The sequence below is a fragment of the Hippocampus guttulatus genome, chromosome 14, assembly GCF_054856545.1.
Source record: "Hippocampus guttulatus isolate MCC_2025c chromosome 14, RoL_Hgut_1.0, whole genome shotgun sequence".
Classification (NCBI taxonomy): domain Eukaryota; kingdom Metazoa; phylum Chordata; class Actinopteri; order Syngnathiformes; family Syngnathidae; genus Hippocampus; species Hippocampus guttulatus.
Genome location: NC_141274.1, coordinates 10,752,847 through 10,779,002, shown reverse-complemented (window position 1 = coordinate 10,779,002; position 26,156 = coordinate 10,752,847). Strand labels below are relative to the sequence as shown.

Sequence of the window (26,156 nt, the reverse complement as noted above, 5' to 3'; positions counted from 1 at the left end):
CTTTGCATTCTTTGGACTAACCCAGATAAGTTCCTTTTTTATTTTAATTTTTTTTAACAAGAGAAAGTGTCTTGTTAGCGTCAATCGCTTCTGATTTGGCCAAGGTGCCCGTGACCTTGAAAAATCTTCTCTGTGTACACGCGGAAGGGGGTCAGCGGTTGCGAAGAACCCCAAACAGGTTAGGGGAAACCATTTTTCCACATTGATTAACGCTTCGTTCAGCCTCGTGTCATCACAGTGATAAATCTGCCAACGACAAAATGAGAGTCGGTGTCATGTGTCACTCATCATCAGCGTGGGTGACGGGGGGACAGAAAACTCCAGGCGATGTCGACACGCTCGCAAACCAGCGCGTCTCCGAATCCTGAATCCTCCACCCAGGAAGTCCCCGATTGGCGAACGTTGGTTCGCCTTCGAAAGGCACCGACGGGAGCTTCGGGGTGAAGACAGTAAAGCAATATTTTGCTTCATTATTTCCTCACTGGCCGCTAATTTATGATTCACTCTGCATTTCCCGTGTCCATAAATATTGATGCCGCAGCGGCCGACTCATGCATCCTGTCCTCTCCTTCCCTTTTTGACTCCTCCGCCGCAGGTCAGGACCGCACCGAGACGGGGCTTATTAAGCGTTTCCGGGGAGATGGCGTTCGCTACAAGGCCAAGCTGATCGGGATTGATGAGGTGACAGCAGCACGCGGGGACAAGCTGTGCCAAGACTCCATGATGAAGCTCAAGGTACAGACTTCAGCTTGCTTGTGTGTGTGTGCGTGTGTGGTTCAACTCTCCACATCTCACTCACCCCGATTTGGACAAGAGATGTGTGAGCATGTCCGAATTGTCTCTTAAATGAGCGAAGGCACTGCCTTCTCACTCGCAATTTACGATTCGCCTCAGCACGCCAAAGAACTGAACAGACAGAACAAATAACGGGCAGACATTATTAGATTGCACAATGCGCCCACCCGCAGGATGGATTTCGTTTTGGTCAAGCTAGCTGCTGCACTTCACAGACTCTTCTTCCTCATAAGAAAGCATGCTGGTGGAATTGAGGTATCCCCCCCCCCCCCTGCCCCCCGCCCCCATGACCCACTACATCCAGACCCGAGATCCACACAGCTCAAGCCTTACCGTACGCAGTGTTTGATAGCACACCACCAGATAGTGCACCGGACTCTCCACACACATGTCCTGAAATCTTTCCTCAGAGCCTCACCCGAAGCATTTTCAACACCATCGAGAGAGGGATCGCCGAATACAAAAGTGACAATGATCCTAACCCAAGAGTGAAGCTTCAGTCCAGATGGAGACAAATGCTTTGTGTCTCTTTTGCCTTTGTCGATTTTAATGCCGATGAAAGAAATCCGAATGAGCTGCATGTCAAGTAGGAGCTGAGCTGTAAAGTTTCCAGGTGACGGGAGGCTGATTCCAAATGAGGTCGACCGCTTGTTAATGCCACTGCGCTTTTGTCAAGACGTTAGGCAGGCCTTTTTCTTTTCTTCTTTTCCCTTTTCTTCTCTTGCCAACCTTTGTTCTATGAAAGACACATCAAGCCCACTGGTTGCGTCGAGAGGAACAGAGTGGAAATGTTAATTGTGGGTTTTTTTTTCCCCCTTTTTAATTAGAGTTGAGCTGTTCCCTGGGAGGAAAAAAAAAAACGGACTTCAAAGGCCGGCTCGGTTGTTCAGTCAGCAATACGTGAGAGTTGCTGTAACGAACGGGCCCGTTGCATTTTGTCAGCATTTACTGTTGTCAGCTAGCACTCACGTTTGCACTCTGAAGTGCGGTCGACCCACGTCCAGAAAACTCGGGGAAAAAAAAAATGGGCCCGAGAGGAGAAAAAAGATTGCAATTATACATCCAACTCCCGGCACAAGGTGATGTGAATTCTTGTGAGGGCGATACTTTCAGAAAAGGCATCAATCAGAAAGAACAAGCTGTCCTATCACACCTTGCATAACCGCTGTCACCCCTCCCTCCCACACCCCGCCCCCCCAGTGCCCCTCTCAATCGCCCACTCACCTGAGAAGGAGGCTGCCGACCGAATCTCTTCGTCTCTCGTACAGAAGTCGTGCGCTTTCATCATCTCCCGTCCATCCCTTTTATCTCCTGCAGGGCATGGCTTCCATGGCACGCTCCAAAGGGGAGCACAAGCAGAGAATCTTCTTGACCGTCTCTTTTGGAGGGATCAAGATTTACTGTGAAAGATCGGGGGTGAGTGTCAAGTCAGCCATGGTCGATGCACGGGTATTTCCTCATCGAAGCTGCACCGGGAGGGGGGGGCTCAAGCAGCTGCTGTACTGGGAAGCGACTGCGTAGGACAGAAGTGTCCAAATGACAAAAATGACAAATGGCAGAAATGAACTCGAAGCGAACAATTGCTTTCTTGACGGACTTTAGCGTGCCTCGAAAAGTTGCAGAATTTGAAAGTGACACTTTCATCCTGCCATTTTGTGTGTGTGTGTGTGTGTGTGCGCGGCCCCCCAAATTGAAAAAAGGGTTTGGAAACCCCTCGTGGAGGACATCTAGAGGGCAGATGTTTTCACACTTGACTACACAACGGCTTCCACAGCCGCCATCTTGTGAGCTCGCCATAAAACAAGATCCTGCAACACGGGGGCGAGGTCATTCCCAATGTTATTCTGATCGTTTCGGGGTTTTTTTTGTTGTTTTTTTTTGTCACCGGCTTCCTCAAACAACAAAGCTTTCCAAAGAAAATCTTCTGGCGGCAAATGTTTGGCAAGAACAAATTGAATGAAGCCGGTTGAACTTCTATCGCAGGAAGAGCAACGCGATGCCCAGGGAAACACTTGAGACCATCGGGGCCCTTTCTGTCCGCTAATGATGCAGCACAGCACAGTGCAATGAGCAATACGATGCTAATGTTCGGAGACGGGCTGTTTCTACCTCCGTCTTGGCCTTCTTCCCCTTGGCGAGCTCACAGGCCTACTGCTCCATTACGGGATGATGGAGAGGCCCGACTCAAGCACCCGCCCGCCTCGCCCGCCCCTCATCCTGCGGCAAAGTGTCAGCGAGATAGGCCCACTCTGCCTCATCAGAGCTAACTGATAATTAGCACGCCGTTCCACCCCTTAATGATCATTGCCACTAATACTAATTACGCTGCGGCTCCACCTCAGCCGTGCCGAACTTATAATTATGCGGCACTTGCCCCGACCTCCGTGCCACAAAGCCCTACCCCCCCACCCCCACCCTCACCCCACCCCGTACCTCCGTGATCACATCTATTTTGTATCTGAGTGATGTGCTAAATGGCGCGCCCGCTAACCAGCTCAGCACGTTTGACAAGCCTATTTGTTGTTTGGGAACTGGTGTCCCCTAATGCTCGTCATTTAATTCGCTGATTACTGGCGGTAAATAACACTTCACTCTCGTGACTTATTATGTTCGGAAATGGGGGATCACTCCCGTGCAGGCGCTAAGCATTTGGATGGAAACGCTTTTATGTAAAGCTGACATGATTCTCCACTGAATGGAGTCGTAATAGTTTTTTGTATTCGACATTAATTCAGACGTCGCTTGCATCGCTCCCTGCTGAATTTGTCGAATATAAAGTTGCTCCCCTGAGCCGGGGCTTATTCCTGCTAATAGGGCGGATGTAGGTGGGTGTGCATGGGTGACGGCTCCCCCCCCCAAAAAAAAAATGTATCGAGCATTTTTGTTTTTTTTAACCACCTACCACGTTTAAACTCGCTCTCACTCAGCAAGTCACTTCAGTCAATTTTACATTGACATATATATGCATGTATTTTTAGGCAGCATGCTATAATAGCGATTAGCATGTGTGTTTTCTCTCGAGACGCCATCTTCCTCCCACAATCCCAAAGCGTGCCTGTTATCCGAAATGAAGAAACTCGACTGCCCGTAATATGAATACGAGTGTGTCGGGTTGTTTGTCTTTATGTGCCTTGGGATTGGAATATTCAGCGCGCAACTCGTCGCACCCTGATCAGCTCGTGAACAAAGTGATGATTAGCCACGCGCGATACTTATTCTTCCCTCCCTGTAACATGTAAATAATGTCGCCTTTAAAGCGGCACATTGACGAGGCGAAACATTTGGTCTCTGCCTCCGTTGTCCAGGTACTCCAGCATCAGCATTCGGTCCATGAAATTAGCTACATTGCCAAGGACACCAGGGACCACCGGGCCTTCGGTTACGTTTGTGGAAAGGAGGGCCACCACAGGTTTGTCGCCATTAAGACCGCCCAGTCGGTGAGTATTTTGATGAAAGTGCTTGTTAACACAATGAGATAGCTTTTCTTTTTCTGATGTTTTGATTCTCTCATGTCGCGTAATAAAGTATCCAAAATATTAGAAACACCCTTCAATAAACTGCAATATGGTGGTTGTCCACATCCACAATAAATAGATTGTTAAATGAATGAATAGAAATCAACTGAATGAAGTGGATGACTCGGCATTCCTCACGCGGTCTTCCTTCCTTTTTCACTCGTCTGCACAGGCGGAGCCTCTCATCATTGACCTGCGCGACCTCTTTACCCTCATCTACGACATTAAGCAACGGGAGGAGATGGAGAAAAAGGCCCAGAAGGACAAACATTGCGAGCAGGCCGTCTACCAGGTAGGACTGAAAAAGAATGTTGCGTTATGCAGCAATCCCTCACTAGAACACGGTTCAGCTTTCGCATCTTCGCCGTTACGCGGATTTTCTTTTCCTGCATCGTGTTCTGCACCCTGATCGGCGAAGGGACTGTAGACTAATGTCAACAAGTCTCCGCGCCTCATCGCCGCTCATCTTGCCCAATTTTCTCCATGCCAAAACTCACAATGTCGACGAAACGTTGATAAAAAGTGTCGTGTGTCTTCTCTCCTCCTGCCTCGCAGACCATCTTGGAGGACGAAGCAGACGATCCCGTTTACCAGGTAGGTGTGGAGGCACACATTGCAAGACCCTTCACGGCTTTCTCGCTGCGCTGCAGCTTCCCCCCTTGGCAATTCGAGAGTATTTGTTGACTTGATCTGGTCTCTGATCTGCTCAAATTAATGATTGAACCAGTTTCACCCCCCGGCGACCCCCCCGGCAAACCATCTTTACAGACGGTTTTGTTCAACCATTCAACTTCCATTTGCCAGTGCGATGTTGTAAAACCATATTTCGTTGTTTTTTTTTTGTTTGTTTGTTTGTTTGTTTTTCCTTCTGTTGATTTGTGTCAGTGTCGCAGTTTCTTCCAAAGATTTGCTCCCAACCAGAATTGCGATTTCCCCCTCCTTTTTGGCTGCACTTGATTGAATGTTTTTGGTTTCCCTGCTCACACTGAATACAGACAACTCTAACTCTTACTCTGAGCTCATATGTCCAAAACACCTCCCAAATCATCTGTTTGTTGCTCTTGACTATCTGCTTAGTCATTCATTTTGCAGTGTTATTTTGAAGTTGGTTGACAAAACTCCAGCTATGGGGCCAGGGATTCAAAATATTTAAAAAAAAAATCTTTTATAGAGCACAAATTGAAACACTGGACTTTCCTAAAATTAGTCCAGCATTGGATTATAAGACATTCTTGCTTTGTGACCTTTTCCGAATATTCTAAGGTACCCCCCCCCCCAATTGAATTCAAACGTTATCTCCTGCGGATGAGCGTGGAGAAATCGCATCAGGGTCTCCTTTCAACTCGCCGTCGGATCGAAAACACGTTTCCTATTTCTCCAGCTGAGAAATACATTTCATAGCAACTGAGCCATCACTCTTTTCATCTGAGAAATGTTTTGCTTTGCCACTGAAGATCAGGTCCATGACATGATGTCAACTCTCTTGCAGATCAGGCTGAATTTGTGACTGTTCAGAGCTAGTTTCTGTCAAAGATGCCTCATGCTTCTGTTGACCTCTGGTTACAACCTCCACATTGCTATGAACTGCTACCTGACTTGATTATACTTGTGCTCTTTCCCCTTCCGACCTCTTTTTTTCTTTCTCTCCCAATGCCCCCCCTCCACCCCATCTCGCCCGCCCCCACTCCTCTCTCTTCTGCTCCACTTTGTTTTTGACACCCTCCCTTATCTCTTTTCATTCCCCCACTTGATACCCCCCCCGTGCTCTCCTTTATTCTCATGGCGTGCCCCCCCCCCCACCCCCATCATCTCCCCGGATGTTCCATGCAAAACCTGCCGTGTGTCTCCTGCCCTTCTCTGCACTTCTACACCTTGTTCTGTAGTACATAGTGTTTGAGGCTGGACACGAACCCCTCCATGGCCCCCAGTCAGAGGAGAGCGTTTATCAGGTACAAAGTCAAAACATCGTCCCCCACCCCGTTTTTTTTCTTCTCCCTTCTTACATGCCCTGTGATAGATGATAAAAGTACTAACAGCAAGCGCCCGTCGAGCTCATCACTTTTCCGCAGATTCAGGTTTAAATGTGGTGTCGAAGGGCCTTTGTTTTAAGCTGAACATGAAAACAAGGGGAAGGAAGTTTGTGTTTAAGATGTCAAGTGGAAAAAGCCTCACGTAGCATCTAAGAGCCGCTAGCGCAGTCAAGGTCAGTTTCGTCTTTGCGATTTTAGGCCTTGGATTATTTTTTTTTTTTCCCGGACCATTTGAAGGAGCGGCAAGGACTTCGGGGACCTGTTGTATGGTTTAATCCGACGCCCTCCTCCCAGCTTTCCTTTCTCTCTGCTGCTTTCCTCCTCCTCCCCCTCTTCCTGTGAAGATGAAAGATGCAGAGAAAGAGAGAGAGAGAGATTAATCACTTGCCATGCCATTTGATCTGGCAGTGAAACAAGATCAATAGACTTGGGCGGGGAAAAAAAAAAAAAAAAAACATCAGCAAAAGTTAACCAGCACAGGGAGCGAAGAGAGACGGGAGGAGAGGTTAAAAGCGACAGCTCGTTCTCGTGACTGGGAGAGAAATATTAGCTGAGGCAATTTCTTATTGTCAGATAAGCTTGACTGGTACAGAATAACAATGGGCCTTCCTGATGCTCGCCCAACATCCACTGCCCTTGTTTGCAATCGATATTGATTGAACTCGATTTGATTCAGCGGCACCACTGGACAATTTGCATAACCCCTTTGCGACAAAAGATAAAAATGACACGAGAAATGGACGAAATCAAAATGGACGTCGCCAGATTTTTATGCTTTAGTAGTTTCAGCTTCTGATGTGAAACACAAAAGTAGCCAAACGGTCTTGCCATGCTATTTACATTTGAATCGACCTCCAATCCAATGCAGGTCCCAACCAGTCAGCAGAAGGAAGGGATCTATGATGTCCCCAAACGCCATTTCATGACTGTAGGTGTTCTTTTATTTTTATGATTTGTTTGGACACACACCTCCGCCTTCAAACCTCTCTGTCGGGTCCTCGTGAAGAAAATCCGATGATGGCTTGACGGTGGTCATGACATGCCTGGAATTTCACCGGACATTAGCCAAGCAAGCTCCCCAAAATGCGGCGCTCCCCTCCCCAAAATCTGATCTCTGACCAGATGTCCCCAGACCAAATGAGCACGTCGTTTGTCCGCTCCACTGAACGGGAGAAGACAAATACGAAGGGGAGTCCATTCCATCTTCCTTCAGAGGAGGACAATGCGAGGTTTGTCGGTGGGGTGTTGGTGGTTTGAGTTGCATGCCGTGTAGCCATTTAGTCTCCGTGTAGTCCGCCATCAAAGCTGCCCCTTCACCGGAATCCTTCCACCGAAGGCACTTACCTCCCAACCATTCAAAGAAACAAACAAATAAATAAATTCCATCTCATCCATCATGCGGCGATAACTTCGAAAAGCATTTCTTCTCGTTTGCTCAATAAGAAAAGTCCCAGCGCAGTGCTTCTCTCTCGCCACCGTTGCTGTTGTTGTTGTGCTTGTTGCTGAGCATTATCGAACTGATAACCTGACCCCCCCCCCCCCCTCGCTATCTCACTCGTACAGCCCCGCGCTAGTAGAAGTCGCGGCGCCTCCGTATCTCTAAGCGTTACTGCTTGTCTGTTCATTCAGTCGGAGCTTTTTCGAGAGCCAAGAGCTCGCCTGATGTGTGTCGCTGCCTGCAAGGGGGGGGGGGGGGGGGGGAGACCTCCGTGCACACTTGTTTACGTTTCTCTCCAAACCCGGAGCCATTCCGTGAGCCCTCGGTGGTCACAAAGCGCAAACTGTGAGATCCGTTATGTCAAGGAGGACATAAAAGACTCGTTTGCGGCGACACTGATTGCTGGGAGCTCTCCCATCTCTTTCTTCCTTCCTTTCTTTCTTTCTGTTCCGGGATGGTTACCTTTCCACACGCAGCGCTTTATTTACAGCATGCAAATCCTTGTGTTTTCTGTGCTCTTGTGGTGATTCATTGTCTGCTTATGCATGGCCCCCAAATACATTTCATGCAAGGTAGCTCTTCCACAGCTTCGATAATCGCAGTGCCCCCCCCCCCCCCCAGCACCCCCTCCGTCCGTACGGGTCATCCCGACTCATAATGCGGGCCCTTTTGTCGAAGTCGGGTCGGGTGTTTCCAGGAGCTTCTTCCCTCATCCGCTCCTTTGTCTCTATAGTCGATGTGCTCACACGGTAGCATCAGCATTCAAAATCAGGTCAGACTCTCAAAGGACGCTTTTGATTGGCGGACGCAAGAATATCTAATCAGGGTCTGTTTTATGGAACTGAATAGCCCCTTACTCACTCAATTATAGCGAGCCGTGAAAAGGCCCATTCAAGATCCATTTTCTGATAATGGAACAAAGGGGTATCGCCGTTTCTTTCCATGCGCGGCGCAAATGCCTGAGTGAATAGCCGTCTCCCCCCCCCCCCCCGTTTACTCCACCCCACCGACTCCACCGCCGCCGTAGTCCACGCGGGGATGAATTCGAGAATGTATGACGATTGAATTTCAATTTCGTGATGTGTCATTGTACCTTTTTGCTGTCTCTCCCTCGGTTCGTTTCACAGAATATCAACCACTTCGACCTTTTCGGCGACATGTCCACTCCTCCCTCGGTGAGTACTGCCCACACAAAAAAAAAAAAAAAAACATCCTGTTGTGGGGCTCCGACACGTTGACACTCACGTTTGATTCCAACGTCATGTACACGAAAGCAAATGATCTGATTAAGGCCTGGCAGAATTAGGGCTACATTGGGAGTCGTTTCTGTCCCTCCCTTCCAGGCACATTCTGTTATCGTCAGCAATATAGTGCATTTCGCTCTACGACAAGCCACTGCGCAGGACTCAAACCTGTCAGTCCTGCTGAACAAAGACAAAGAAGCTCACTTCTGAGTGACTTTGACAAAGTTATCATCTGCGCCACGTACTCTCTCAGATGCCCCCTTCACCTGCCAACACACTGGACCCGAGCAGGAGCGGCCGCCAGCAGCAGCAGCAGCAGCAGCAGCCGCCGCCCAATCCTGCCGAGATGTATGCCCCCTTCAGCCCCACCTCTGTGCCATCAGGTGAGTTACTTGGACTGATATCAGTGAAAAAAAAATAATAATAAAAAAAAAGCTGTGCTGAGTTTACTCCATCTTCTTTCACGAAGACTATACATCTACTCAAAATGTAGATGTATCGTCTGCATATACATTTTTAAGTAGACTATACATCTACTTTAAAAAAATATATATACAGTATATATTTATATATACAGTATATATATACTGTATATATATATAAAATTTAGCAAATTCTACTGGAATTTTATTTTATTTTTGCAGTGCATAGTGTGTAAAACACAGCTGGTACTTGTGTACCTGGAAAGCATGTTTTTTGTTTTGTTTGTTTTTTGTATGACATATTAATGCTTGAATTGAATGTAATGAGCACTAATACTGATACCGGAGTTACGGATTTACCGTGAACAAGACACCCGATTAGAATTTTATCTGTGGTTTTATTGCTCTTTTTTGATTGTAAAGTGTCCTTGGGTATTTTGAAAGGCGCTGATAAATAAAATGTATTATTATTATTATTATTACTGAAAGAAGCAGCACTTCTTGTCCAGAGTGAGTCTAAAAATTAATTGATATTTGCTCGCTCTCATTTTATGAAATGAATTGGGCCCACGGTCGTCTGGAAATAAAACACAGGAAAGCTGCACGCAAAGTGCCGTATTTCTTCCCTCGCGACACAAATTGATTTACGCAGGTGATTTCGCAAGTTGTGAGCGAAATGTTCCCCTCTTCTCCAGCTGTAATGTGCATCGTTTCCTTCTCTGGTTGCCTCACCAGGTTATATGACCATGGGCCCCGTGCAGACGTCCCAGTGGGCCCAGCAGCCGTTTCCTAGCCAGGCTCAGACTCTCGCCTTCCCCGTGCAGGGACCCTTGCAAGTGGCCCAAGTGCTGCCCGGAGGTCAGCCCCTCATCTGGAGCCAGGCCAACATTTTCCGAGCCACCCAGCAGCAATGGGCGGCCATGGCGGCGTACATGCCGGCCCAGACTGTGGGGGTGGGGGGGCACGCCATCCCGGCCGCCATGCTCCAAGGCTTGGTGCCCATTACCACCGTGTGCCCCCAAGCCTGCGACCCGTCCGCCCCCTCCTCGGCCATCGCTAGCCCGCAGCACGCGGCCGACCCCGCTCTGCTTCAGAGGCAGCTCAGCCTGGCGAAAGACGGCCTGGGCGTGGACTTGGATGCCGGGGAGGGCCCGTCGACATCGGGGGCGGGGCCCAGTGGGGTATCAGTGAGCAGGTGCGCGACCCCGGGCCTGGTGGGCGTCAACAACACCGCCGTCTGCAGTCGGCCGGTGTCGCCCCCTGCTACCGCCGCATTGGAAGACGAAGGCAGTGACCTTGATCTGTCCCGGATGACCTTGAGCCCTGGTACATCCACATCGCCATCTACCGAATCACGTGAGTGTTCTTCATTTTTCACGCCTGAATGCTCCATCGCCATCTTCTCGTATAAATGGTGCCGCTTTCTTTTCGTAATTTTTTTTGTTGCCACAAGTACTTATGTAAAATATGCTGACTTTGTTTGCAAGTTGCCCTTTTCGTCATTGTTTGTCCCAACACCCAGCAAACCTTTGGCAAGATTTTTCTTGACGCATTCGCGCGCAGTGAGGTCAAGTACACTTGAAGGGGGAGGAGAGGGGGGGGGGGCAACGATGACATGTTGTAAAGGCCATCCAACGGTCCACTTGCAGATCTAATTTACATGCGGCGCTTTCTCAAATGAAGCTCTATTCCAGCCTTTCCAAATGTTGAATGCCACCCAAGAGAGGACAAAACATTTACTTTACTGTCTTGGAAAAACGTTACAAAGCTGTGGCTATCGTCATTCTAAACTCACTTTTCTTGAGTTGACTCATTCATTTAGATTGGTTTTACCGAAGCTTTTATGAGGGGGGGATAAAAAAATCATGCTCGAAATGTGTTAGTACTCAACCTGCCCACCATTAAATTTTGAACGTTGCAGTCGGCATCATAGCTTGGAAATCCCCTTTTCTATCCCAGCCTTTCTTTTTTTTTGCGTGTGTCGTTCTTCATGTTGACCTCTGTGCTCTCAGGTAAAGTGTTCTGGCTGAAAAGCTGCACTTTTTTTTTTTTTCAATCAAGTAATACATAAAAAGGGATAGGCGTGTTTTATGACGTAGTTCTGTTGGAATCCAATTAGATGCTGTGTTTTGTCTTGTCCCTGAAGGACTATTCTATATATTCTTGCGCATAAGTGCGAAAAAGCACAGACAGTTGATTTGCTTTATTTATCAAGTATTTCTCTTCACTCTTCATTGGCCTTGAAGTGGAGGGAATAGCAATTTAGTTGGCGCTCTGCTTTTTTAACGCACCCGTTTATAAAGGCGTTGCACGTTGATTGTATCTCTTCAATTAAGCGCACGTTCACTTTACAGCATCCACTCCAGCGCCTCAACAGAACTCTTCATCTGACTGCCCCCCGGGCCAAGTGAACACCATCCCCACAGACCACCCCCATGTCGAGCCCGTGGGCGACTCCACCCGTGCCAAGGACGAGCAATCGGTAAACCTCCGAGCCCTGTGGGGCACACATTTGTCAGTAAAACAACCAAGTAGAATGTTGCGATGTCTCATCCTTCTATGAATGATCTGTTCTCGACTACATCATGTTTGATAAGCCCAAAGAGTCTATTACGTGATTAATGCGGCCAAGTAGCTTTGAGCTCATCTTATTGACAGAAAAAAACAATATCAAGCCAGTCCAGAACGCAAAGGTCAACGTTTGTTTTAGTTGCTGGCATGCAACATCATAAAACGCTGTTGTAACTGATCAATGTGTTTCCTGCTCCTCCGTAGGACTCCGCTGTCCCAAGGCCATCCTCTCCATTGGCCGGTGGAGACAGCGATCCATCTGAGGATCAGGCGTGTCCACGGGAAGACAGCTAGAGAACATCAGAGTGGGTCTTTCATCATTCCTCATTTAGCCACCAAACTCTTCACTTTGTGGCCACGTTTTTTCATCTCCCTTTAGTTTCTCAGTTCCTTGATTAGCCTTCCATTCTACATTCTCCTTTTGTGTGTGTGTGTGTGCGTGTGTGTGTGCGTGTGTGTGCGTGTGTGTGTGTGCGTGTGTGTGTGTTTTCTTGGCGCATGACTACTTGCTCTCATTTCGAGGCCTTCCTTGTCCATATGCCCCCCCTGCATCGTCTCCCCTCTCACTTGCTTCATCCAGAAAGGTACACTATCGCCATCTAACGGCCAGATTTGTAATGACACTAAGTGTAAAGAGTACTCTTCTTCTCCTAGGAAATGGTGGAAGCCGCGAAGGTCAAAACTGAAGCTCGAAAGAACTGAAAGAAAAGAGATATGGATGGCTACGACTAAATTCGAAGGGATTACAAAAATTGTAACTGTTTTTTTTTGTTTTGTTTTGTTTCGTTCTTGTTTACGGCTAGATGTCAAAACTAGCCGGGCCGCCTAATGACTTCCTCACGATGGCCAGGAGCCCTGTGGCGCTCTCACCCAATCAAGTAACCTTTCAGCCAGGAAGTGACCTTTCATCTTCGCCCTGAAAGCGCAACGGGAGCAAACTGCACTTATGTCTCTGATGACAACTCAGACGGCTGTGATGATGTTGCTCACTAATAATTTTTTTTTCAAGAGGAGCAGCGTCCTTAATGTTTGACCTTCACTCTGTGGACCGCCACCAGCAAGGACCGTGAGAAGAACTGTGCGCTGATGGATGACGTTTTCATGGTGTCACCACGTCAGTCCATTCATCCGTTTGCATGAACAAACTTCATGTGGAATTTAGCAGGCTGAGCTGTGGAGAAAGAGGCCAGGTGGGGTGTGGGGGGCTTTGCAACTTTCTTTCAGGTCAGAAACACATCAACACCATTTGTGTTATTTTATTAGTCAGACCGTTCTTGGAAAAAAAAAATCAGCAAAAACGCATTACGCGTCAATGTCCAAATCAAATTTGCCAAACTCTTTATTTTGTAGAGAAAAAAAGATCGCCCCAGCGCCCAGTGGTTAGCCTCTGTGCCATCCCATAGCGCTCAGTGCACCTCAGCCTTTGACATCTGGGTGTTTGTTTTTGCTCTTTTGCTGCCATTTTTCTTTTTTTTTTTCTTTTTCTGAAAATGTCTTTGTTTGGTTGGTGAGATATAAAGTGTAAATCTGTGTTTTATTCTCGATCAAAATAAGGCCTGCTGTACCTGTCTCACTCGTGTTCAGAAAGAAGGGGTCATACACTTGGAAAACAATGGCGTGAGGCTCGAGGTCTCCTCTTTCGAAAGTCGCAGGCATTTTTTTTTCTTCTGCAAAATAGATGACTGACTCCTGTACATCTCTTTGTTGTTTTCATCTTCTGCTTTTTGGAAACACTGTATGTCCACCCCCACTGGATCAAACCGCAGAATTCTTTTTAAAATTTATATCAATCAATAGAAATATCGCTATAAACCGCTAGAGTTACAATTTAAAATCTGTACCCCCTGCTTGTGTAAGAAAACATGAAATAGTCCAAAATATTTTGTAAATTTTATTTATGGATTTAAGAAATATGAAAAAAAAGGGACTTTTGTACATCGATTCCCCCCATACACTGTACCTGTGCCACTGTTAAGTCACAAATAAAATAAAATGTGATTGCCAATGTACTTCATACCCTTTGATTTTCTTTTCTCTCTCATTTTCGATGGCAGTGGTCCAGCCTGGACAACTTTTTGCTTTGCCAACCCCTCCACGCAGCAATGTTCTCCTCTGTTCAATTGAAGGTGCTGCAGTTGGCACATTAAACTCACAGTTCTGCGATTGATAGTTCAAATCCGGCCTCTGGCCTTTCTGTGTAGAGTTAGCATGCGCTCTTATGTTCCTTGCAGATTTGCTGTTCTGCAAAATTACCAACATGACGTCTAACTGGTACATAATGCTACGATCAATACATGAATTCAATGATTTCAATATGTATTTACTAAGATAAATCTCCCCAAAAGGTCTTTGTTGAATTGCCTGTAGTGTCGCTTACTTGTTTTGTGGTATGGTTATTAGATGTTATTTTGGTTCCAATTTTTGGGAGCTAATTAACAAAGTTGCAAATGCTTTGAAGTGAAAACACCACCGGCAGTTGACAATTATTAATAGACATCTGGGACGCGACTGGATGGGATTTAGCAAGTACGGTACATTGGTGTTCGCTCTCTGAGTAAACAGAAGAGTCACGGGATTGTGTCATTTTGTAAAACGAGTGACGCTAAACAAAGTTTAAAGGCCAATCTGTGTGATCAACAAACATTTGACAGCACAAGTCACAGGAATATACTTTCTTACATAGGGATGTCTTCCCCCCCCCCCCCCCCTCCCCATCATCGCTCTTTTTTTAATCCACAAGCGGCTGATGTTTATTTGTGCTCAATTCGGGAAACAGAATTCATACAAAGCCTACAACGGAAAGTTGGCCCCTCTTGAAACACGTGAGCTCGGTGATCTCTTTGCATTTGTCGCCATTTGAACACATTCTTCATTCAATTAAGAGATTCAAATACTGTTCTCCAACAGGAGCAGGCTGAGTGACCCCGGGTCACTGGCCTCGCAGGTATCGCCAACGTCTGCATTGCGCTCCACCTTCTGTGTCTGACAGCGATTACTGTGTTTACTTACAGTTTAGCATTTTCATCTCGCCATTCCTGTCACAACGTCCCGCGATGTTTTCTGCGCGCGGGCTCTCTCTGCGCTGCAGTCTCCTCACATGGACACTCACCTTGTTGCTTTCAAGGTAAGATGCATTCAAGTCGATACACCCGATGTGTATTTTCACCTCATCCGCAGATTGCCTCAGATTTTGGCTCATTGATATGCAAAAGACAGATTTGAACTGTCAGGAAGCTACTCCGTTAATGGATAACCATAAAGGTTTTCATACACTGTACACATATTTTATACGTCACAGTACAGTTGATGTCACAACAGCCAACGGTGAGGATGCGGCAGTCCGTGAAGCTCGCTCGGTCGGTGGCCAGTCACCGGTTCAGCCAGTCGACTGTGTTCTGTCAGAGTGGAGTCCATGGTCACGCTGCGACGTTTGCCAGGGGAAAAGGGTAAGGACGATTAGAAGACCAAGATAAGCAACGGGGGGTGAATCGCACAAATATGCCCGAATTCAGTTCAACATTGCTGTGGTTGCCATCTGCTCGTCATGAACAAAAGAGAAATGCACGAATCATGAAAGACTCACAATACAAACCAAAATGACGACAATGTGCACCACCGTTCATGTTGACTTGCCGCCAATATTCACGTTGAAAGTGACCAACGTTTGTGGCTGCGATGTGTAAGGAGCTACGTTAAGCAATGAGCATGTTTCGAGGCAAAATGAAACGAATGTACTGAAATACAAACAATACAAAAGGTCTACAGGTTAACAAAAGTGCATGTCACTCGAGTTGGTGAGCTGGCGTCACCATGGCAACAACATGAAAAATGATCGATTGCATTTAAAAGAAAAAGTGAGTCCTCTTCAACAATAATAAAAATGAAAGTGGGCCGCATGACTAAAGTTTGCATTGCACACAGACGGCAGATTTGGACAAACATGTCATTTACATCAACTAATATTGTTTTCTAGCGCTCCAACTCCATTTCTCCGCCTTTAAAAGGGGCCAAATTAAAAGCTTTGAAGTTGAGAACAGCCCACTAATGCCATTTCAGCATGTTATGGAACCCCGGAGCCCACTTTAAGAGCTCCTCTGCAAAAGATTTTCCTGTCTGTCTCTAAATGTGCTTCTCTCACTTTCTGTCAACGGCGCGCAGTACCGCTATGCCAAATTGAGCCAGCCATCACAGTTTGGAGGGGAGCCGTGCCATTTACAAGGCAGGGAGGAGGAAAGCTGCGAGGTTCCAGCACGTTACGCCTGTAACAACATTCCACTCTGTGAAGGTTTCCTTTGCAGCCAAACAGGTCAGGTCACACCAACCGCCCAGTCGCACTCTGAGCCTTTCGCTCCCGTCATATGCGGTCTTCGGTTTGATGTCATTTTGGACAATGAAGCATATTTGTTGGACTTAGGTTAAACATGGACTGTGTGTGACGGGTTCAGCGCGTCCACCTCACAGTGCGGAGGCACGGGGTTCGATTCCATCTCCGGCCTTCTTGTGGGGAGTTTGCATGTTCTCCCCGTGCCTGCGTGGGTTTTCTCCGGGTACTCCGGTTTCCTCCCACATTACAAAAGCATGCATGGCAGGTTAATGGAACAGTCCAAATTGTCCCTGGGTGTGATTGTGAGCGCGGGTGGTTGTTCGTCGTCTGTGTGCCCTGTGATTGGCTGGCAACTGGTTCAGGGTGTTGCAAACAAACTTCCCAAAAAATGAAATAATACAACCTTTGGTGTGTGGGTGCTTTAAGAACTGAATCTAAATGACAATCAAAATTTTACCAAACAACAATATTGTGAACTAGTGGTTTTAACGTCCTAGGCCCTATTTGCATGCTCTCCGTCTTTGCGTTGGATCTTTCTGACACTCGCACAGCAAAAGCATTGTTGTTCGGTTCACTGAAGACTCTTAACGTGTCCATCGGTGTGAACTGTGAATGAGCTTGTCAAGGGCGCACTTTGCCTTCTGCATAAAGTCAACCACAATAGACTTCCAACTCACCCATAACCCTCGTCAGAACTACAGAAAAGAAGATATGTACGCTTGACTTTGCAGGAAGTTGTTTCTGGACAATCAGATACGAGAAGTGCGACATTTTAGTCATGCCTAAACCTTGACTCAATGCTCTCCCGGCAGGTCGCTGTATTCCGAGAACGCTGCAGTGTAACGGGGAGGATGACTGCGGTGACATGTCAGACGAAGCAGGATGTGGGAAGAGCCTAAAGCCCTGCAGATACGAGGCCGAGGAGTACTGGGGCATCGAGAACCTTGCCAAGGGGTCCGTCCTCCTTCCAAGTATCATATTTCTCAGACGTAGAAACCTTGGATCATATATCTACGCATATGTATTTTTTTCTTTAGAATCAACATCTTGAATAGCAATTTGGAGGGAGTTGTTCTTGATAACCGATACTACGCCGGGAGTTGTTTGCCTCACTACATCCAGGATGTCCGATTCCGGAAACCTTTCAACTTGCAGCAGTACACTCTGCAGGTACACCAAGCCGTCAATCACTCACAGTGAATTTATAGGAGAGGGATCCGAACAAATGCTGAAACCTATTGTTAATGTTGATTTACTGGTTTCAGTCTTTGTATGTTTCGTATTTATTTGAATCGTACAGTAACTCTTATCAAGGAATCACTTGATCAATTGAACAACAAAATGCCCGAATACTGAATAGAATAAAGTTCAAGGGGTGGGGCCTGTTTTCTTGCATAATGAAGACTCATGGCAGGTAAGAATTGTAAACTGGTCCGTCACAAATGTGATGGACCTTGAATGGGGTCTGGTTGCTTACGCCGAGTAAAGAAAATTTGGCATGCAATTTGGCAAGTTTTCACATGATTTATTTAGAAACTGTTTAGAAACACACTTGTCATTGTTCATTTTAGGCTTTATCAATATCCAATTATCCAGTATGAATTGTTGTAAGTAATCCGACTAGCAAAACTTTGACTGATGAATAATCTTCTTCCGACCAATTCATGCCTTGCCGTCTGTTAACGGTCAATACGGCGCCGTCACGGGAATATTTCTTCACAGACAAAAGGCTCGTACGATTTCACTCTGGAGGCTTTTGAGTCATACTCCGACTACATGGATCACACCATTAAGGAGCGGATGACCCAAACCATCGTTTCCACCGGCTTTGCTATTCCGGGCATCGTCGAATTTGGCTACAACCACAACAAGGTCAAATACTCCAAGTCGGTCCAGAAGATTCGTCGGGCCGCCGGAAAAGTAAGAGGCCTTTCTGGGCAAAGCCACTTTAGTTTTCTTGCATGTAAATAATAGAAATCCCAACCCTCAGTCTTACAGCTTCATCAGGGCCAAAGCCGAGCTGGAGTTGGCCCAATACATGCTCAAGTCAGACGACTTGATGCTGAGCACAGAGTTCCTGCAGCGCCTTCGCTCCCTGCCTCAGTCCTATGTTTACGGCGAATACAGGCAGATCTACAGAGACTACGGCACACACTACATCACGGAGGCCGCCCTGGGAGGGGACTTTGAGCACACCATCATCCTGGACAAAGAAAAGCTTGCGAAAACAGGTAATGGAGGCAACCGGGCGCCGCAAATCATCTCATGTGAAGCCTTGTAACTGTTCACATGGGCTTCGACCGTGATCCTTGCCTCTTAAATCACTGCACTCAAAATATGGAGAGGGCAAGACAAGTCAAAATGCCTGACAGGGTCTTTGTTGCTCCAGATTATTCTTTGACGGACTACAAATCATGCACGCAGTCGGGATTTAAGGTCGGCGCCAACATATACGGCGTTTACGTGTCTGTGGGCTTTCAAGGGGGCTCCTGCGATGGTCTCCTCAATGAGATGGGAGGTAAGATTTACTGCAAACACAAACTACACTCTGGGCCAAATCCACAAAGAAGGAACTGCAGCCACTGAGAGCAACTTCACTCGCACGTGATTTGCTCTTCGATTGTGCTAATGACATAACCATGTAAACGTGCCCACAAAGTTTGACAACTGAGTGTGCCCCCCCCCCCCCCCCACGGGTTGCAATAAACCACACTTGGCAAAGTATAAATGCCGGCTTTGAGCCAAGAACACCAAGGCGGAACAATGGCAGTTAGGAAGAGAAACATCAACATGATCCAAACACCATCTTGGGGTCCTGACCAAGGAAGTGCTGTCAGAAACGTGTTATCAATCATCACCAAAATTCACATGCACATCTCCGCTCGCTCTGAAAATATCAAAACGACCACCTCAATAGTTTGGAGTTGACGGACGTTGGCATTCTCTTTGCCAGCGCCGTTCGTGAAGTTTTTCACCATCTATGCGGGCTTTGTGAATCAGATGCTATGTGCCATGAAAAAAAAAAAACACGCAGCCTTTTAGCGAAACCACCCCCTTTGTTTTGAGAAAGATTCAGTGCATTCAATTCCACTGGACTGTTTCAGAGGAGACCTCGGATGGTAGCATGGTGGAAGACACAGTGGCGGTGGTACGGGGCGGTAGCAGCGAATCCATCACTGCTTTGGTGTCGCAGAAGCTTCCCTCCCCACAACTGATGAAATTATGGGGCGAGGGAGTACGCTTCAATCCAGACTTCCTTCGCAGAACGGTATCACGCTATTTATTTACACTTTATTTCAACTCTTCTGAGTGAAAAAAAATGGCTCTCATTCCTTGACTAACCAGGTTGAAATCGCCGTTTCATCTTTTTGGCGTATGTACAGTGGAACCTTCATTTAAGGGTTGTCTGTTACATCAACCTACCTTTTTTCCATGGCCTAAAAACACTAATACACTCCAAAGTGATTGTTTTGTACTTTTTTTTCCAAATATGCCCAATGCAGTACAAAATTATGCGGTTCAACATTCATCTCCTTTCTTTCCGTTACCTTGAATGGGACAGTCACCCCAGCTAACGTATGCCTGTGCATTGCCACGGCTGACAATGGAACATGGCTAACATTTCCTTAATTGATATCTGGGATGTATCGTTATTTTATTTAATTTTAGTATTTATTTATTTTATTTTATTTTTTAGCAGCGCATAGAATCTTGCATTTTCATTTCCAATTCTGCTCATGGCACATCTGCGGATTGGAGACCTCATTAACTTAACTTGACACATTTCGAGAAATATTTTGTTAGCAGAATTGGCATGCTCCCTCAAGGCAAAGCAGCTGGCTTGATCAAAGCCAAGTTTTGGGAGTAAACAGCAAAAGACGCCAAATAGAAAGTGTTCCAAATGAAAACACAGTCAAGGTTCAGTCGATGAAGCCTTGCAGTTGTCTCTAATTCCAAGCATCTGCGTTTCCTCATTAGACTCGACCTCTGTATGAGCTGATCACCTCCAGAGACTTCGCCCATGACAGCATCTTGAAGAGAAATCTGAAACGGGCGCTGTTCGAGTACCTGGAAGAGGCCAGCTCATGTCGATGCGCTCCCTGCCGCAATAATGGAGTGGCGGTACTCAGAGGTACCTCAAATCGATCACCTGTTGAGCCGTATCTAACAATTGACGCCGCATGAGCCGCGATATCGGCAAAAATAAGTATTCCAATGTGTAGTTTAGGGTAAAAATATTCACAACGTATCTCATTGGGTTCAATGAAGTTCAATATCGCCGCTGCCACAAGAATCAACACGCCGTATTGTTGATTACGGACGCCTCTTGGACAGTTCCAAGCAAAGTTAAATCAACTTAAACAACTCAGTCATATCCGAAGAAGTCTACAAATACATTCGGTTCCATAGAATAGTCTGTGTTATTTTTGATAGAACGCTAAAAACACATGCTCTCTATTCTCCGCAGGCTCCAGATGTGACTGTGTGTGTCCAGTTGGCTACGGCGGCCGCGGCTGTGAGGTCACGCACAGACAAAAAGGTTAGCTCATACAATATTAGTCTTGTTTCTCTTGGAAATGTTGACACGGTGGGCTGCGATATCATTTGACAGAAATTGCCATCGATGGCAGCTGGAGCTGCTGGGGTTCGTGGTCCTCCTGCAGCGGAAGAACAAAGACAAGGAGTCGCCAGTGTAACAACCCGGCACCGAGCGCTGACGGCCTGCCGTGCAGAGGCTTGCAACAGGAGTCCACCGAATGCTTTTAAAATTGCCCAATTGGCACAAATCCATTTTGTGTAGCGCTTCACGTCACTGGCTTTTTAAGTATCTGGCATGCTATTGATTTTCTATCAAATGCTCCATTCCCAAAGAAATTGCAAGTGCTGGCAATCACGCGAAGGTATTAGCCAGCCATACTTCAGCCCATTATCCTGAACAAGATACGGGGTCCAGATAATAGAAATAGCCCAAAGCATCATGGCTGCCGTAGGATACCTTGAGAACTTGCTGTATTGGATTTTGATAAGATTATAAACAAAAAAGCAAATATAGTAGTAGTGGTGGTCATTTTGTAATGGTTTGTATGAGAATGTAAACAATCATTGTAAACAAGAAAGTACATATTGCGTCATCTGCGGAATGATTCATTTTATTTGAAACTTTTACAGTGAAGACTTATAATGACACAATTACACTAGAGAACATGTTACGGTTGAACCTCGTTTCCACGTACCCCGTTTACAACGTTTTCACTGCGATAACGTTCACATTCCAAAGTCCTGGTTTCACATGATTCATGTTCCATTTGCTGGTTTTGCTTACAACGTAAACGTCATTATATAACGATCAGATTTTTCTCACAAAATAGTAAAAAAAGCCTTCATTGCAATGAACCATGGGAAGCTAACTGCAGCCCGTGGCCTTGCTTATGAACAAAATGTACAGTGAGGGACTCGGTACATTGTTGTACTTTCTCACGGAGGCACGGGCATGGTGTTTTTTTTTTAAAATTAGACATTGTAGTTGGCGGCCATTTTGTTTGAAATGGTTACTACGAACTACCGTTGTAACATACGGATTCGTTACGCCCCTACGTCGTAACGAGGTTCGGCTGTATTTCAACAGCGCTGAGACTGAGAGGAGGAGCCTAGGCACGTAGCTCCGCCTCCATCAGGTGGCGGATTATTACAGGCTCGAGTACGCTGTTTCCTCCCTGATGTACAAGCAGACCAAAGTCCCCAGCAGGACCACGACCCGTCCGTTCCAGTTCCTGTTGGCAGAATGGAGCTCTTCATCCAGTCAAAACGTCTACGTTTTCATCGATCACAGTTAAGTAACGATCATATGTTTACAATTAGAACAACACTGTCACGACATTAATACAAAAGACTAAATTCATGCAGACCACTGCTTCTCGACTCACCGCTCCGACGAGTGTCCTCACAGGCTCCTCCTTGGTAGCCTGGTTTACAGATGCAGCTGCAGGATGTTCCAGCGAGCACGGGGATCCCATTGTGCCTGCAGGGGACGCAGCGACAAGAGCTGAACTGCTGCTGATACTCTTCCAGTCCCCTCTGGAGATTGGCCAGTCTGGTTCCGACGTGATCCGATGCTGTGCTGAGGCGCACAAGCTCATAGATTGGCATGATCTGGCTCAATGTTGAGGAGGCAAACCGGAGTTAGCAGAGAGAGAAAGGGGGAAGGAGAGATTTACCCGGTGGATCATTACATTAAGTGAAGCATCCCCCCCTCCCCCCTGTAGAAAACAACTGCAATTTTCAACACACGCATTTTGGAAAGTCATTGCGAAATGGAAGGGTCTTACCTCCTGTTCAACGACTGTCGGGTTGTATTTAAGGCTTGCCCCCCACTTGCGATAGGTTTCAGGATCCCTGATGACCACCAAGCCACTGCTGGTGTCTATCAGACCCCCCTTCACCAGCGTGATAACGTCCTTAATTATGGCGGAACCTGTGTCTGTGACTTTAGGCAAAAGTCACATTGTCTTCAATACATTTCTTTTCCTCTTGCATTCTACAGCACGTATATTTGATCTCTCAACAGTCTCATTGCATTCAACCTCTGATTTTGTTCTTTTGTCTCGCTCACCATGTAGTAAGGGTCCGCCTTTTTTACATAATTCGCCACCCGCGGTGAGACCTGCCGTTGTGTACGTGCCGATTGATGTGCTTAAACCGATGGAGGCGCCTATGCATGAACCGGCCTGTTTCCATTCAAGTTCTGCAAAGGGATAGATCGCGATCATACGGTTGACGTCGACATCGATACCCGATCAACAAAGAAGGCCCCGCCCTACTTGATTCAAGCATGGATGTTTTGTTGACCACCACCACGTATTCCAGCGTTCCTCCCATTGCTCCCTCGGTGACATAGTGTGTGCCAAAGGAGTTGAAGAAGCGGGAATACATGCCAAAGTCATATTGCTCTGGAAGTTCCATCAGCGACAGGTAGAAATCCTCGTGGAGCATCAGCCGATCGCTTCTCATCTTGAAGTGAGCCGTTTCCACTTTGGACCAAAGCCTGATGAACCCGAGGTCCTGACGGTAAAAAAATTCAGCGGATGTGACACTTTAGGAGCCCGTTTGAGGAGAACAAGGCTTTGGAATTCCAGCCAAAGCTGTAGCGAAGCATCCGCTGTCAAAACATATTCACACCCAAGGACAATTTGGAGTCTTTGGTTATTAACGCTCACGTTTTGGCAATCTGGGAGGGAAGCGGAGTAAAACCTGAGCGAGAATGAGAACATGCAAAATGAATACAGGAAAGGCGGAGCCCACATTCGAAATGTCAGCCCCCAGACCTGTGAGGCAGATGTGCTCACCACTCACCACCGTGCCCAACGTAATATCATGAAACCTCAATCGTTCCAAAAGACGAGACATCCACGTTTTCTTAATGGCTAATCATTTTTGCCATAGGAAATCATCCAAACCAGGCTAAAAGGTTTTCTTTTGTTAGAAAAGGTTTCTGCCCAACACCAAAGATAGAATTGTTATGATGGCGCTTGTTTGTACTTGATGTTGTGCGTCTGTTGACTTGTAAAGCAACTGGATATGACCGTACCTGGCTTCTATGCTGTGATATATTCCTTAGAAATTCAGACTCCTTGCCTCCACTCAGTCCCACTTCCACATAATAGATGCCGACCGAGACGCCGGCGTTGAAGGATCGCATCGTTTTCCTTGCGTTTAGCAGGTTCACCGCGTTACTGTAATATTCCTGTGTGCCCTCTGATGTCGCCTCTGCCTGCAAAAGAGAAACTTGCATGACCGCGTCTCAGCTCGGTCCATCCGCTAAGCTGCACCCCCCCCCCCCCCCCCCCCGATAAATGACAGTACCACAAAGCGGTAGGCATGGTAGTTGTAAGGTTTCCGGTAGTTTTTCTCGTCATCGTTGTAGCGCAGGTTTTCACAGAACGAGTCATAGGTGAACTTTTTCCATTCGCCGTTATAAACATAGTCACATTTTCCTCCAAAGTACTTTGGGTCCAGTACATGATCCACAAATTCTCCAGTCAAAGTATTGTAGCTGAAACGAGATACAACATGTGTTCCTTTTGGAGCAGAGCATGTTCTGATGCCCAAAACAAACAGTTGGCTGCTTCGGCAATTATGTACATGTCTCGAAAGCTCCTCGGCCAATACGAGCGTCTGTTTGATTCGTGCTTGCCAAGACATGTGGAACACAACGGTTTTTGGAAGGGACTGCGCATTTTATAAATCATTACGTTGTGTGCTCTTCAGCGTTTCTCAAAAGATTAACATCTTAATTTGGAATAATGGTCCTATACAGCTGTAAACAAATTGCAGAACACAGACAGAAAGAACCCCCCCACCCCTCCCTTCTTTTTTGTTGACAGTACAAATAATATTTTGATAAGCATCTTAAGTGACTCGTTTCGTTTACGTTCTTGTAAGAAGAGTGTTTACCCCTGAGTGCCACGCTCGGCACCAGGAATGGTGAGAAGGGTGGAGCACTTGTCGTCCCTCCGGTTGAAGCCTTCGCAACCTTCTTCATCCGAAAAATCGTCACAGTCCGCCTCTCCATTACAGCGAAGGGACTGGCTGATGCAGCGGCCTGCAGCATCAGAGCAAAGTCAAATATCTTGACTCTTTCTTGCAATAAACAAGCAATGTGCAGTGACCGGGTCTTAAAATTAGACATTGCGCTGTCTTAGAATACAGGAGAACAACTCCTTCGTTTCCATGACAACCACAAATCGTCTGCACTATAGTATTGTTGGGCTACCGCTGAAGCATCTTATTTAGCATTCTAGCCTGTTTTTTGTCTGTAAACAAATGCACATGGACGCTATTGACTTGTATTTACCGCAGTAAATATTGCTCGTGCGTCAACTTGAACTGTTGCCATTGACGGGACTTGCCAGTTTCTTGACAGGTGAAGCTCTCCCCACAGTAATCGGGCACCAAACACTGGGCAGTTGCCGTTGGACATGCAAGCGTTTCCCACAGCGTCTCCAAGCAAGGCGTCCCGCCGAACTGTGATGGTGTCTCCAGATATCGGAAACGGAACTGAGACAAATAAAGTGAACAAGGAAGTGAAGGGTTTGAAACGGATCGCTCTGACGGATTGATGTAAAATCTTCATTGTGTTCGTTTTTAAGATGATACCAACAAACGTTATGTCAGTAAACTCGTCATTCCTAATTTCACAAATGTTGTCTTTGCAGGAGATTACGAGAGCACGAGTCGTTATTCCTTTTGGGTTTATTGACGAGACTTAAAATCAACTGCAGCGAGTCACTTTCAAACAAACGGACAGAAGATGATGACAAATGATCCAATCACTCTCGAGCGTATTGACAGCCGGACAATCAGATCATACTTGGGCGTGTGAATCGCTGCGTTATTCTATTTAAACTGACAAAATATTCGACTGTACCTTTTGGTCTGTGCAAGAGTTACATGGTGTCCATGTTGACCAGCGCCCCAGTTTGCAGTTGACGGGTATTGGTTGGTTTGCAGCTCGAACTGTGCGAGAAGTAGCACCTCTGGTCCTGGGGGGGAAATAACAATCGCCTCAATCCTATTTCCATTCCCAATGATGTGCAGAATTCATACAAATCTCAAATGAATGCATGCTGTACCTGTTATGTGCTGGGATCCTTTGCCTCCTGTACGCATTCTCATTAACACTGAAACTAAGTGAAAGATGCAGCGTGCACACACATAGGAGTAAATTCATTAAACTCCCCATGACAGCATGAGGTTAATCTTGTAGATGAAAATGGAACATTACAGAGCAACTGTTGTCATCCTGGGGGTCTTCCTACCA

General features: G+C 46.6%; 3 protein-coding genes across 10 annotated transcripts in view; 2 read left to right on the top strand and 1 right to left on the bottom strand.

Annotated features, from left to right (window-relative positions):
• Nucleotides 1–14,024, top strand: part of dab1b (DAB adaptor protein 1b) — a 35,537-nt gene extending 21,513 nt beyond the window's left edge. For 2 of the 4 annotated variants that reach the window (XM_086130020.1, XM_086130017.1), the window contains 13 exons: nucleotides 596–735; nucleotides 2,113–2,211; nucleotides 4,101–4,232; nucleotides 4,483–4,602; nucleotides 4,866–4,904; nucleotides 6,194–6,259; nucleotides 7,209–7,268; nucleotides 8,906–8,953; nucleotides 9,276–9,405; nucleotides 10,180–10,800; nucleotides 11,799–11,926; nucleotides 12,220–12,320; nucleotides 12,670–14,024. In XM_086130020.1, coding sequence (XP_085986146.1) covers nucleotides 721–735; nucleotides 2,113–2,211; nucleotides 4,101–4,232; nucleotides 4,483–4,602; nucleotides 4,866–4,904; nucleotides 6,194–6,259; nucleotides 7,209–7,268; nucleotides 8,906–8,953; nucleotides 9,276–9,405; nucleotides 10,180–10,800; nucleotides 11,799–11,926; nucleotides 12,220–12,309 — 1,548 coding nt within the window. In that variant the 5' untranslated portion in view covers nucleotides 596–720 and the 3' untranslated portion in view covers nucleotides 12,310–12,320; nucleotides 12,670–14,024. The remainder of the gene's footprint in view (nucleotides 1–595; nucleotides 736–2,112; nucleotides 2,212–4,100; nucleotides 4,233–4,482; nucleotides 4,603–4,865; nucleotides 4,905–6,193; nucleotides 6,260–7,208; nucleotides 7,269–8,905; nucleotides 8,954–9,275; nucleotides 9,406–10,179; nucleotides 10,801–11,798; nucleotides 11,927–12,219; nucleotides 12,321–12,669) is intronic. The other 2 variants (XM_086130018.1, XM_086130019.1) reach the window with 2 other exon arrangements.
• c8b (complement component 8, beta polypeptide) lies at nucleotides 13,091–21,471 on the top strand. Of its 5 annotated transcripts, XM_086130013.1 has the most exons (14): nucleotides 14,733–14,837; nucleotides 14,923–14,959; nucleotides 15,027–15,139; nucleotides 15,314–15,461; nucleotides 16,174–16,321; nucleotides 17,152–17,293; nucleotides 17,377–17,509; nucleotides 18,062–18,259; nucleotides 18,330–18,570; nucleotides 18,729–18,857; nucleotides 19,444–19,607; nucleotides 20,318–20,471; nucleotides 20,808–20,879; nucleotides 20,952–21,471. In XM_086130013.1, the coding sequence occupies exons 3-14, from the start codon at nucleotides 15,069–15,071 to the stop codon at nucleotides 21,104–21,106; spliced, it is 1,755 nt and encodes a 584-aa protein (XP_085986139.1). In that variant the 5' UTR covers nucleotides 14,733–14,837; nucleotides 14,923–14,959; nucleotides 15,027–15,068; the 3' UTR covers nucleotides 21,107–21,471. The 5 variants fall into 5 exon arrangements, with proteins under 5 accessions (XP_085986141.1, XP_085986138.1, XP_085986139.1 ...); XM_086130015.1 differs by lacking the exons at nucleotides 14,733–14,837; nucleotides 14,923–14,959 and adding an exon at nucleotides 13,091–13,239; XM_086130012.1 differs by lacking the exon at nucleotides 14,923–14,959 and having other exon boundaries at nucleotides 14,731–14,837.
• Nucleotides 21,472–21,473: 2 nt separating this feature from the next.
• c8a (complement component 8, alpha polypeptide) lies at nucleotides 21,474–26,116 on the bottom strand. Its single transcript, XM_086130010.1, has 11 exons — nucleotides 25,969–26,116; nucleotides 25,764–25,878; nucleotides 25,246–25,393; nucleotides 24,791–24,938; nucleotides 24,200–24,389; nucleotides 23,925–24,107; nucleotides 23,158–23,398; nucleotides 22,950–23,081; nucleotides 22,666–22,823; nucleotides 22,264–22,489; nucleotides 21,474–22,110 (listed from the first exon to the last, which is right to left on the bottom strand). The coding sequence occupies exons 1-11, from the start codon at nucleotides 26,076–26,078 to the stop codon at nucleotides 21,959–21,961; spliced, it is 1,803 nt and encodes a 600-aa protein (XP_085986136.1). The 5' UTR covers nucleotides 26,079–26,116; the 3' UTR covers nucleotides 21,474–21,958.
• Nucleotides 26,117–26,156: the final 40 nt, after the last annotated feature.